The sequence below is a fragment of the Corythoichthys intestinalis genome, chromosome 21 (assembly GCF_030265065.1).
Source record: "Corythoichthys intestinalis isolate RoL2023-P3 chromosome 21, ASM3026506v1, whole genome shotgun sequence".
NCBI classification, from domain to species: domain Eukaryota; kingdom Metazoa; phylum Chordata; class Actinopteri; order Syngnathiformes; family Syngnathidae; genus Corythoichthys; species Corythoichthys intestinalis.
This window is the reverse complement of record NC_080415.1, coordinates 23,117,475-23,130,903: the sequence shown is the minus strand read 5'-3', so window position 1 is coordinate 23,130,903 and position 13,429 is coordinate 23,117,475. Positions and strand designations below refer to the sequence as shown.

Below are 13,429 nucleotides of genomic sequence, written 5' to 3'. Positions count from 1 at the left end.
TTCACCATTTTCATCTTTATTTGGTATCCTTGCAAACAATCTAAGGTCCTTGTGCTATTACATGCTCTTAAGTGTATTTTATTTTTTAAATCAAACAAATGATCATTCTTGCCCAAGTAAAACTGTTTAGTAACAACTTTGATTATTTATTTGTGGGCTACAAGTCTATGTATTATCAAGTCAAACAGCGGCTCAGCTTATCCTGTGCATCTTGTTCAGTCTCAGTGTGGATTTGAAGGATCTCTGCATCACCGATGGTTTCTGTCAATATGTATAGGAAAACCATTGTTACAAAAGAACCTTGTCACAAAATGGTTTCCATTCACCCCCAACCCCGGCCAGAGTTATTTCACTCATCTTATGTTACCTTCAACTCATAAAAGTGATATTCTCAACAATAAGCCCACAACATGAATAGATGTATTCAAAAGAATACAAAGACATCAAGGTACACAGATTAGCTTCTTACAAGTGCTTATACAATAATGTACGGTCATTGTCAAGTCCTTTTAAGAATCCCTACCTGGCTTGTCAAAGCTAGAAGTTCCATTCGACCTGAAGAAACAAAAAATAAATAAATAAAAAGTTTTGACAACTAAGCAGTGGTGGATGAATTACTCACTTTTTTTTTTTTTTTTTTACATAAGTAAAAGTACAGATACAGGAGGGGGAAATAAGTGCAGTATCTAAGAAAAAAATGTACTCAAGTAAAACTACAAAAGTACTGTACTTGCTTTAGAATTTACTTTACAAATAAAAAGGAAAAGTATTTTCTCCTTTTGCAAAAATGTGATGGACGATATTTGAGCCAATATGCAAAGAAAGAACAAGAAATTCATTGACTGCTCAATTTTTTCTAAAACCAGTGGCGGGGGAAGTGGGGTGCTGAGGGTACTGCAGCATCCCCTGGTGTTGGGGGGTGTTTGGTAGATTTTCTTAAATTGGTTAAAAATAAATCAATAAATAAAACATATTGAAATATAGCGTATTTAACTATGAGGATTAAATACAGTGATATGAAAAAGTACCTGAATCTTTTGGAATTTCTCACATTTCTGCATAAAATCCCCATCAAATGTGATTTGATCTTTGTCAAAATCACACAAATGAAAAAAACAGTGTCTGCTTTAACTAAAACCACCCAAACATTTATAGGTTTTCATATTTTAACTAGAAACTGCAATTTCTGGAGAAATTACACTGGGTCTTTGCTGTGTGGAGATACAGATCTTAGCCCCGCCAAAGTTGGTTTGGGGACATTTCAGGGACAATATCAGGTCAGTTCCTGTTGATTTGGGGACATTTGGGGGACATGTCCTGTCATTTGGGGACATTTGGGGGGAGTGTCCTAGTCATATCAGGTCATTTGGGGGGGGGTGTCCTGGTCATGTAAGGTCATTTGGAAGGCATGCTCTGGTCGTATCAGGTCATTTAGGGACATTTGTCCTGGTCATAGCTGCTCATTTCCTGTTGATTTGGGGACATTTGTTTTTTTGCCATCAAAAATGAATTGGAAATTTGGACGTCCATGGCATCGACGCACATATGCGTCAATGGAACCCAAGTACATTGGCATTAATGAATTGACATACATGGCCGTCACTGGCATCCGTCTAAATTGGCCTAAATGCAGTGTTGATGCCATTGTAAATGAATGGGCAATTTGGACGCCAATGCCCATCAATGGCATCGACTTACATGTGCGTCAATGGAATCCAAGTACATTGGCATCAATAGAGTCCAGATACATGGCTGTCAATGGCATCAATGCACTGTAAACTCCATTGGAAGTGAATGACAAATTTGAAACTTGCATCCCATTAAAAATGAATGGGAAAGTTTTGGGCAGATTTTCAGCAAATTTTTTGAAAATTCTGTACACTAATTTTATGCCCCTCACCGTCACGGAATTTTTTATGTCCAAATTATGTGATTTGTTCAAAATTTGTAGGCTAGATTCATTTTGAATTTTTTCTTTTTTTTTTCAGTGAAAAATCGGCGTTTACGGGCAAATGGAAAATTTTTCTGGGTCGTTCAAAAAAACTCACTGCGTCGCGCGAAAACTCCGGTCGTTTAATATTTGAACGGTGCCGATCGGTCAAACGGTTCGGCTGTGCGGCGCGCCAAAGAAATCCCACCCTCCCCCCCACAAAAAAACAGAATAACACTATCTGGGTCTTACAGATGGGGGAAAAATAAGTAGGTGACCCATCACATTTAATATTTTGTGGCCCCTCCTTTGGCAGCAGTTACTTCAATCAGACACATCCTGTAGCTGCAGATCAGTCTGGCACATCGATTAGGAAAATTCTTGGCCCGTTCTTCTCTACTAAACTGCTCTAGTTAAGTTAGATTCCTGGAATGTCTGTTATGAATCACTGTCTTTGGGTCATGCCACAGCATCTCAATGGGAGTTTGACTTGGCCACTCCAGAACATGTATTTTGTTCTTCTGAAACCGTTCTAAAGTTGATTTACTTCTGTGTTTTGGAATAATTGTCTTGTTGCAGCATCCATTCTCTTTTTAGCTTCGACTGTCTGACAGACGGCCTCAAGGTTTCATCCTGATAAACTTTTGAATTCATTCTTCCATTAATGATTGCAAGTTGTCCAGGCCCTGAGGTAGCAAAACAGCCCCAAATTATGATGCTCCCTCCACCATGCATCACGATGGGGATGAGGTGTTGATGTTGGTGAGCGGTTTCATTTTTCCTCCACACATGACGTTGTGTGTTACTCCCAAACTTTGGTTTCATCAGTCAACAAAACATTTTTCCGAAAACTTCTGTGGACTGTCCAAGTGCCTTTTTTTGAAAATTAAACGAGCAACAATGTTTTTTTAGACAGCAGTGGCTTCCTCCGTGGAGTCCTCCCATAAACACCATATTGTCTGGAATAAGAGAAAATTCTGACTAATCGTTGGCCATAGTTTTTCATATACCGTATTTTTCGGACTATTGCACCTGAGTATAATTTGGATTTTTGGGGGAAATTTACTTGACAAAATCCAACACATAGAACAGATATGCCATCTTGAAAGGCAATTTAAAATAAGAATACAATAGAGAACAACATGCTGAATAAGTGTACAGCATGATAATGTTACATGATGCATCAACAACGAAATGCGAACATGGCCGGTATGTTAAAGTAACAAAGCTATTAGGAGTTATTCAGGTAACTGTAGCATAAAGAACATGCTAACAAGTTTACCAAACCATCAGTGTCACTCCAAAACACCAAAATAACATGTTAAATGATATAATAATGTGTTAATAATTTCACACATAAGTCGCACCCCCAGCCAAACTATGAAAAAAAACTGCGACTTATAGTCTGAAAAATACGGTAGTTGATGTGTACACAGGGATATTGGACTGTGCCAGTGGTTTCTGTGAGTCTTTAGCAGACACTCTAGGGTTCTTTTTTACCTCTCTGAGTATTCTGCGCTGAACTCTTTGGTGGACGGCCACTCCTTGGGAGAGAAGCAACAGTGCCAAACTCTCTCCACTTGTAGAGAACTTCTCTGACGGTCGATTGATGAACATTCAGACATTTCGAGATGGTTTTTTATCCTTTCCCAGCGTTATACAAATCAACAGTCCTTGATCGCAGGTCTTCAGACAGCTCTTTTGACCAAGCTATGATGCACATCAGAAAATGTTTCTCATCAAGACAATTCTTACCAGGTGGGTGTTTTATAGTGGGCAGAGCAGCTTTAAACCACTCATCAGTGATTGGGCACACACCTGACTTAAATTGTTTGATAAAAATTAGGGCTGTCAAAATTATCGCGTTAACAGGCGATAATTTTTTAAAAATTAATCACGTTAAAATATTTGGCGCATTTAACGCACATGCCCTGCTCAAACAGATTAAAATGACAGCACAGTGTCATATCCACTTGTTACTTGTTTTTGGGTGTTTTGCCGCCCTCTGCTGGCGCTTGGGTGCGACTGATTTTACGGGTTTCAGGACCATAAGCATCGTGTAATTATTGACATCAACAATGGCGAGCTACTAGTTTATTTTTTGTTTGAAATTTTTACAAATTTTATTAAAACGAAAACATTAAGAGGGGTTTTAATATTAAAATCTCTATAACCAACATTACTAGTACTAGTACTAGTACTAACATTTATCTTTTAAGAACTACAAGTCTTTCTATCTATGGATCGCTTTAACGGAATGTTAATAATGTTAATGCCATCTTGTTGATTTATTGTTATAATAAACAAATACAGTATTTATGTACAGTATGTTGAATGTATATATCCGTCTTGTGTCTTATCTTTCCATTCCAACAATAATTTACAGAAAAATATGGCATATTTTAGAGATGGTTTGAATTGCGATTAATTACGATTAATTAATTTTTATGCTGCGATTAACTTGATTAAAAATTTTAATGGTTTGACAGCCCTAATAAAAACTGGTTTTAATTGCTCTTTAAGTCTCCTTAGGCAGAGGGTTCACTTACTTATTTTTCCCCCTTCTGTCATTGTTTGCATGCTATCCTCATTAAAATATAAAAACCTATAAATGTTTGGGCGGTTTTCGTTAAAGCAGACACTGTTTTTACATCTGTGTGATTTTGACAAAGATCAGATCTCATTTGATGTTGATTTTATGCCGAAATGTGAGAAATTCCAAAAGGTTCACATACTTTTCACACCACTGTATAGTAGCCGGAAGACGAAGCGCTGGAAAGTTGGAGTATCGGAATATCAACTTATTTTGACGTGCCAACGCAAGACGAGACAGTATTGGCCCACGAAAATAAAACTACAAAAAGGGACGCTTCGGTCCTCTAGGTTTTTTAACACAGGTGAAAATCATCATCTATTTAGGTTTTCCCGCTCTCGTCCTCTCCCGTTGATTATTATTAATTAATGTCCAGTGTATACCACCACCTACCGTACAAGAGTCTGCAGCACCCACCCACCTGAAGGCACGCTGAACTCTACTGGGCAATATCTTGTTCACCTGCCTAATCTTGCTTGTACTCGTGTTGCTGCCTCTAGTGCTCAATTACGGTATAGTTGCACGGGGCTTATCGACTGCACCGGAGGCATGAAAACGAAACTATCAATTTACAATGAGAAAAAAAAAAGTCATGTGTAACACAGCCGACAATTTGAAAATTAGTAGAGTAAAAGTACAGATACACGCCGTAAAATGTAGTGAAGTAAAAAGTACCACTTCATATTTGTACTCAAGTAAGGTGCAGATACAACAAAAAATACAGTAATGAATTACTTTTACTTTGTTACATTCCACCACTGCAACTGAGAGTCATTGATCAACATCACCCTACTCTGCTCTCTGCTGGGTTCTCCAGTGTGGGCGAGAGGACAAAGGGTCGTACGCCTGAAGGCACTCCAGATTTGATGGCCTGCGGCCTGCAAAGTCCACTTGTTTGATCATCCTCATCACCAGCTCCTTCTCTGCAGGAGATATGACATTTACTACAAAGACTGCTACCGAAAACCATTTACGATCAATTGCTTTAGAATGAAGAAAACCTTAGAACATGACTAATGAGCTGGATTAGACAAAAGGAAAGGCCATAGTGACCCAGAACAAACCTAATTTTAAATTTGTCAAGTTCACATACATTTTGACAATCAAAGTTCAGTACAACTATGATTGACAGAGTTATTCCGTTGCTATGGTGAATGACGCCAGCGTTACCTCTGTGGCCAGCCAATAATAGCCATCGCTGGACCGCCCACAACGAATCTGTCTGAAGGATTTGACAAAGCAGCTCCAGCACCTGTGGGGAGTCAAAGTCACATCTCAAACGACACCTTATTTAACTTATTCTCTGCCATTGATGGCAATAGACATCCAATCCATTTGAACTGGGAAGAAATTATGTTAGAAATCTTATCACAGGTTGGATCACCATAAGTTCTTGGTCATGCAATGGTTTCTGTTGGTCGAGGCGTTGGGAATAAGGTCGACGGGTTTGAGACTTGGCGCTCGGAGGGATGAGTCTCCCGGTTTGGGCAGAGTATTGGGTCTCCCGTCGGGTGGGTTCGTCCGTAGGTTGGGCCTGCGTTAAAGTAAGGAAATGTTATTACTGCCTACAGCAACAAGATCAGTTGAAGTAATTACAGTCTGATGAAAAATGATGGGACAGAAGACAGCGGACTGAATTGAGACCACCCTTATGCCAGGGTTATTGAAGTGAGAAAAAGACAAGTTTTTAATATTTCTCTCTCTCTCTCATATATATATATATATATATATAAATATATATATATACACACACTCACCGGTCGTTTTATCAGGTGCACCTGTCCTACTGCTCCTTAACACTTAATTTCTAATCAGCCAATCACATGGCGGCAACTCAGTGCATTTAGGCATGTAGACATGGTTTAAGACAACCTCCTGCAGTTCAAACCGAGCATCAGTATGGGGAAGAAAGGTGATTTGAGTGCCTTTGAACGTGGCATGGTTGTTGGTGCCAGAAGGGCTGGTCTGAGTATTTCAGAAACTGCTGATCTCCTGGGATTTTCACGCATCTATAGAGTTTACAGAGAACGGTCCGAAAAAGAAAGAATATCCAGTGAGCGGCAGTTCTGTGGGCGGAAACGCCTTGTTGATGCCAGAGGTCAGAGGAGAATGGCCAGACTGGTTCGAGCTGAGAGAAAGGCAACAGTGACTCAAATAACCACCCGTTACAACCAAGCTAGGCAGAAGAGCATCTCTGAACACACAGTACGTCGGACTTTGAGGCAGATGGGCTACAGCAGCAGAAGACAACGCCGGGTGCCAGTCCTTTCAGCTAAGAACAGGAAACTGAGGCTACAATTTGCACAAGCTCATCGAAATTGGACAAAAGAAGATTGGAAAAACGTTGCCTGGTCTGATGAGTCTCGATTTCTGCTGCGACATTCGGATGGTAGGGTCAGAATTTGGCGTCAACAACATGAAAGCATGGATCCATCCTGCCTTGTATCAACGGTTCAGCTGGTGGTGGTGGTGTAATGGTGTGGGGAATATTTTTTCGGCACTCTTTGGGCCCCTTGGTACCAATTGAGCATCGTTGGAACGCCACAGCCTACCTGAGTATTGTTGCTGACCATGTCCATCACTTTATGAGCACAATGTACCCAACTTCTGGTGGCTACTTTCAGCAGGATAATGCGCCATGTCATAAAGCTGGAATCATCTCAGACTGGTTTCTTGAACATGACAATGAGTTCACTGTACTCAAATGGCCTCCACAGTCACCGGATCTCAATCCAATAGAGCAGCTGTGGGATGTGGTGGAACGAAAGATTCGCATCATGGATGTGCAGCCGACAAATCTGCACCAACGGTGTGATGCCATCATGTCAATATGGACCAAACTCTCTGAGGAATGCTTCCAGCACCTTGTTGAAACTATGCCACGAAGAATTGAGGCAGTTCTGAAGGCAAAAGGGGATCCAACCCGTTACTAACATGGTGTACCTAATAAAGGGCCCGATGAGTGTATATATATATATATATATATATATATAAATATACATAAATAAAATTAGATTTTTCAAATTAAAAAAATGAACTAATTTTAATTTAAAAAATTAAATAAAATTTCATCTTTAAATGTATTAAATTTTTTGGGACAATTTAGAGTAACTTAAGGCTGTATGCATGGAAGAAAGTAAAGTTGGGCCATAGACTTCACTATTAGTTGACGAGACATTGTGCCAAGGCCGGGCCAGGCAGAGCATCCGGCAGCTTTCACAGCGATAAACTCAAATACGCTGCGTTCTAATGCCGGATTTAGGTGGAAACAGAACGAAAGTTTTAGTACATAAAACAGACAGGAGTGTCTCGATGGTGATTTGGTCGAGGATTCAAGGTTGTTATTATATAAAATAGCACTATGTAAAACTACGAAAATTTAGAAGCTTTCCTCAAGTAATAAGTTTCGCATGTGAAAATTGATTTATTAGCTATTGAAAATTGATTGTCAAAATTGCACTAGTTAAAAAAGAAAATTTAAGTCGCTATTTCAAAAACTTATACATGTTAAATATTGCTATTGATCCTGAAAATATAGGTGATTATCTCTGTATTTGGTGATTTTTGTGTATTTAGCATAAAATCTGAGAATTTTAAAGACATTTTAAGCGTTGTTATACTTATATAAAAATGATTAATCGGGATTTTATTAGGGAATGACTTTGAATCTGTTGATGCCGCTGCTCATGAAGACTCATATATGCCTAAGGGAGGTGCCTGTTTTGGTTTTAGGTCACTAGCGGTTTTGGTTTTAAAAATATTTGAATTTTTAGAAAATAGGCCCCCTCCAGACCTAACCTAACCCGCGCCCCATTTTCTGTCAACTGATAGTGAAGTCTATGGTTGGGAATAGTAGTTCTCTGATTTTCAAGTGTTAACGTTTTACACAAAAAAAGCCACACAGTAAAAAAAAAAAAAAAAAAAAAAAATCAAATATTTTCAGAAAAAAACAAAGAATCATAAACTCTCTCTAAAACAAACACACAAACAAAAAAAACTGAATTCGAAAAACCATTGTCAAAACAACCTGAGTGAAGTCCGAAATCATTTCATAGTTACATGACTGAAACATGCTGGCGAAACAGAGACAGCAGAAACAACTGTGGCAACACACTTTCACTCATTCACTGTCTGATTTCATGAATGAATGAATAAAAAAACCCTAACCCTAACCCAACGAGTAAACCAAATTGGATTGAGACGGAACGGTATCAAGTGTTTTTTACCTGTTTTTTGTCTTTTTGGGAAGCCAAACTGACTTTGGCTGCCAGCTCCTTTAACTCATCCCTCCAAGCCTCTGAAAACATCGCTGACCAAAAAGAAGAACTTTAAACCTTACAGGCACAACTTTTTAAAGATTTATTATTATTGTTTTTACCTGATTTGCTACTGTTGAACCCGTAGTGAGTTTGATGTGGCATGTTAGCCAATGACGGGACACCGGCTTGCCTCTGGACATAACTCTTGAGTAGCGGATGTGGAAATAACGAGGATGTGACTAACCAGTCGTCTTTCACCATGCAAACAGGCCGTCCATTGAGCCCTGAGCAAGGATACAGACACTTAAGAGAAATTTATTTACACCTTTAAAAGTTAACCTCTATAATCTATTATGGCATATGCCACTTGAGTGAACTACGGAATCCCGTTACATTACACATCAGAAACATGAATAAATATATTTTCTACTAGACCCTCGCATTAATAAGTAGTCAAAACCTTCACCCCTCCCAATTACTTACTGTACCTTTCTAACTCTTCCCCCCTCCTCTTTCTCCTTGGTTATCAGGCCCCCCACATGGTGTCAACCAGAAATGCAACTGGCTCACGATAGCACCAACATATTCATAGTGTAGAAGTTCAATGTGTTTCTTGTTGTTTGTGCTTCTTCTGTCTCTCTGTCCTTCTCTCTTTTCTTCTGTCCCCCCATAACCCCTTACCGTTCGCTTTCTCCAAACAAGGCACATTGAATAATCAAAATGGGTGTGTGTCATACTCCCATGTGATATATTAAAGCTATTCAGACCAATCGGACACTCAGATTCACATTCTCCGTGTCAATAACCCCGAGGCTCGACTCGACTCGACCCTGAGACACGACATGACCCGACCTGAGCCGACTCGACCTTGAGCCACAACCCGACCTGAGCCAACTCGACCTTGAGACTCGGCTCGACCTCGGGACTCAACCTCGAGACTCAGCTCGACTCAGCCTCAAGACTCGGCTCGGCCTTGACCCGACTTGGCCTCGAGACTCGACCTCAGGTAACTCTGCCTCGAGACTCGACCCGACACGGCCTCGGGACTCGACCTCGGGTCGCTCGGCCTCGAGACTCGACCCGACTCGGCCTCGAGACTCGACCTCGGGTCGCTCGGCCTCGAGACTCGACCTCGAGACTCGACCTCGGGTCGCTCGGCCTCGAGACTCGACTCGATCCGACCTCGAGACTCAACCCGGCCCGACCTCGAGACTCAAGGTCGCGACTCCACCGCGGGACTCAAGGTCGCGACTCGACCCCGGGACTCAAGGTTGCGACTCAACCCCGGGACTCAAGGCCGAGACTCGACCTCGAGACTTGACTCGACCTCGAGGATCAAGGTCCAGACTCGACCTCGAGACTTGACTCGACCTCGAGGATCAAGGTCCAGACTCGACTCGACCTCGAGACTTGACTCGACCTCGAGACTCAAGGTCGAGACTCGACTCGACATAACCTTGTGACTCGGCTCAACTTAACTCGACATAACCTTGTGACTCGGCTCGACTACAACAAACAGAGACTCGGGACTAACTCATGACTCGGATCATAGTGACTCAATTGTGCAATAGTCTAGGGCAACCAATAACTCAAATTCTTACGGTAATAAAAAGAATGATATCCAGTCAAGTGTTTCACCACTATTTCTGATCAAACTGTAAGGAAATGAGCCATCAACATAGGTATTTTTAACCCCCGATTTGTATGGAGAGTCTAGGATTTTGAGATAAAATGATATTTTACACTAATGACAAGTTTAAAAGATCATTCATTACTGATTAACTCCCATTGACAGCGACTGACATGTATTGGATGTTCATTGCCATGATTAGCTCGTGACACCCCAGTTTGTGCTCACCTTGAATGTGCCTCACCCGATGCGGATGAGGGTTGTGTCTGGAGAAGAAGGAGTGGTGGCTCAGAGCGCCAAATCTTGGTGTGCCTCCCGTTAACGGTGTTGCCTCGTTCCGCTCAGGTGGGAGCCAGACAGAACCTCTGGACGGGCCCGAGCTCCTCTCACCTGACATATTTTGGGATCGGCGCTTGGAGGTTTTGCCGCAAAACACCTGTTTAACTTTGAAGCCCAACTCTTTGGAGTTGAGATTGTCATATGAAAACACATAAGGCAGATAGTCGCTACTGTACCTGTGCCTTAGGAAACAGATCTGCACTGTTATGTTGTGGCGGTCGCTAAGAAACCAGAAGTAAGCAGGACATAACGTCTCCACTTCAGTAATGACGAGTACACATTGATGACAATGCAGTCATTGTAAAGCATTGAATTAATGTGGGTTGGAATTAACAAAGGAGTTACTTTGATTACCAGCATTGATAGTCATTTTAGTCTTAAAAGACCTTTGGCCTCAAAACACTTCATTTTTCATTACCGCCACTGATTTGCCATTTACCGTCAATGGCAGTGAAACATCATTTACTGCCTGCGCCCAGGCAAAACAGATTGAACGGCAGCAATGGCAGCTGACGAGCTCACTTTTAGAATTAATTTTGCTCGTTTTCAATAATCATCTTTTCTTGGACCAATCTGTATATTTTATATATACAGACACAGTATAAAATGTTAAGAATATTAAATAGTTTTTGTTCTATTTTGCACAGGTACTGATGCTGCAACAGTTAATGCACATATCAATGTGAAAAAAAAAATTAGAAAATGTAAAATGGCATCTGGTTTGAATGGAGATAAATGCCTCTGTGTTTTTATAATTTTAAAAAAATGAAAATTAATATATTGCCATAGCTGAAGTATCGCAATACGTAACGGTTCGCCACACAGATATCAGGATACAGATCAGAAAGTGATAAAAGCGGAATCTCCCGGCCCGAATACTGATATCTTTTTTTTGTTTTGTTTAATCTAAATGCGTCTTAAATTCTTTAATTCTGGTTTATAAAAATGAAAATTCGCAAAATGTTGGCCTACTACATTTACTGGGAGGACTGGCTGAGAATGCTCATCTTTCAGTGCCATTGACGGTGCCAAATGTCCATTTCATTTTGATTAGCAGGGTTCCTCAAGCTCCTGGATTGGACGTCTACATCCGTCAGTGGAATCCAATGACTTAATATTGGCCCTGATGATACAACTCTTTTAGGTGATGCTTGCAGTAAAATGTTTAAGAACCGCTGCCTTATGTATTCTCATAGACAAGTTTCCTGAGGGAAACATGGGCGGCGCCATCTTTGACAATATCTGCTCCGAACTTCCGGTTTAGACAGAACAACACGAAGTGTGGTTGAAGTAAGCAGTGTATTGACAACGTTAAAACTGCAAAATCAAACCAGAGGAACCCACGGAATCTCCAAAAATGGATTCAGCACGACCTAGATGAGACTCCGAGACTTTCTGTGCTGTGTGTGAACTCCTGAAAAGCACCTACAGTGCCCTCCATAATTATTGGCACCCCTGGTTAAGATGTGTTTTTTAGCTTTTAATATTTTTTTTTTAATTCAAATAATATGGGACCTTAATGGAAAAAAAGAGAAAAATCCAACCTCCAATACAAGTGCATTTATTCAGTGGGGAAAAAAATCCCACATAAAGAAATAATTATTCGACATCAAATAATGTGTGTCACAATTATTAGCACCCCTGGTGTTAATACATTGTACAACCCCCTTTTGCCAACTGTATATACACTTCTGGCAAAAGGTATTGGCGCCCCTGCAATTCTGTTGCAATTACAAATGCTTTGGCAGAACTATCTTCGTTTATTTTGCTTGCAATTAAAAAACACAAAAGAGATTGAATTTTTTAAAAATTTTTTTTAATTGTTATCATTTTACACAATCCAAAAATGGGCTGGACAAAAGTATTGGCACCCTCAGCCTATTACCTGGTCGCATAACCTTTAGACAAAATAACTGCAAACAACCGCTTCCGGTATCCATCAATGAGTTTCTTACAATGCAATGCTGGAATTTTAGACCATTCTTCTTTGGCCAACTGCTCCAGGTCTCTGAGATTTGAAGGGTTACTTCGCCAAACTGCCATTTTCAGATCTCTTCACAGGTGTTCTCTTGGATTCAGGTCTGGACTCATTGCTGGCCACTTAAGAAGTCTCCAGTGATTTCTCTCAAACCATTTTCTAGTGCTTTTGAAGTGTGTTTGGGTCATTCTCCTGCTGGAAGACCCATGACCTCTGAGGGAGACCCAGCTACCTCACACTGGGCGCTACAATATGCTGCAAAATTTGTTGGTAGTCTTCAGACTTCATAATGCCATGCACACGGTCAAACAGTCCAGTGTCAGCGGCAACAAAGCAACCCCAAAACATCAGGGAACATCCGCCATGTTTGACTGTGGGGACCGTGTTCTTTTCTTTGAAGGCCTCATTTCCCCCCCCCTGTAAACTCTATATTTATGCCTTTTCCCAAAAAGCTCTAGTTTTGTCTCATCTGACCAGAGAACATTCTTCCTAAACATTTTTGGCTTTCTTAGGTAAGTTTTGACAAATTCCAGCCTGGCTTTTTTCATGTCTCTGGGTCAGAAGTTTGTATAGTATCGTAGAATCCCTTTTCATTCAGACGCCGACGGTTCTTTATCCACCATCCGCACAATCTTTCTTTGAAATCTCTTGCCAATTTTTCTTTTCAGTTCACATCTAAGGAGGTTAGCCACAGTGCCAT

General features: G+C 40.6%; 1 protein-coding gene across 1 annotated transcript; it reads right to left on the bottom strand.

Annotated features, from left to right (window-relative positions):
• On the bottom strand, positions 1-12,526 carry tbata (thymus, brain and testes associated). Its single transcript, XM_057826410.1, has 8 exons — positions 10,641-12,526; positions 8,902-9,066; positions 8,750-8,832; positions 5,908-6,057; positions 5,694-5,775; positions 5,317-5,446; positions 524-555; positions 1-261 (listed from the first exon to the last, which is right to left on the bottom strand). The coding sequence occupies exons 1-8, from the start codon at positions 10,807-10,809 to the stop codon at positions 176-178; spliced, it is 897 nt and encodes a 298-aa protein (XP_057682393.1). The 5' UTR covers positions 10,810-12,526; the 3' UTR covers positions 1-175.
• Positions 12,527-13,429: the final 903 nt, after the last annotated feature.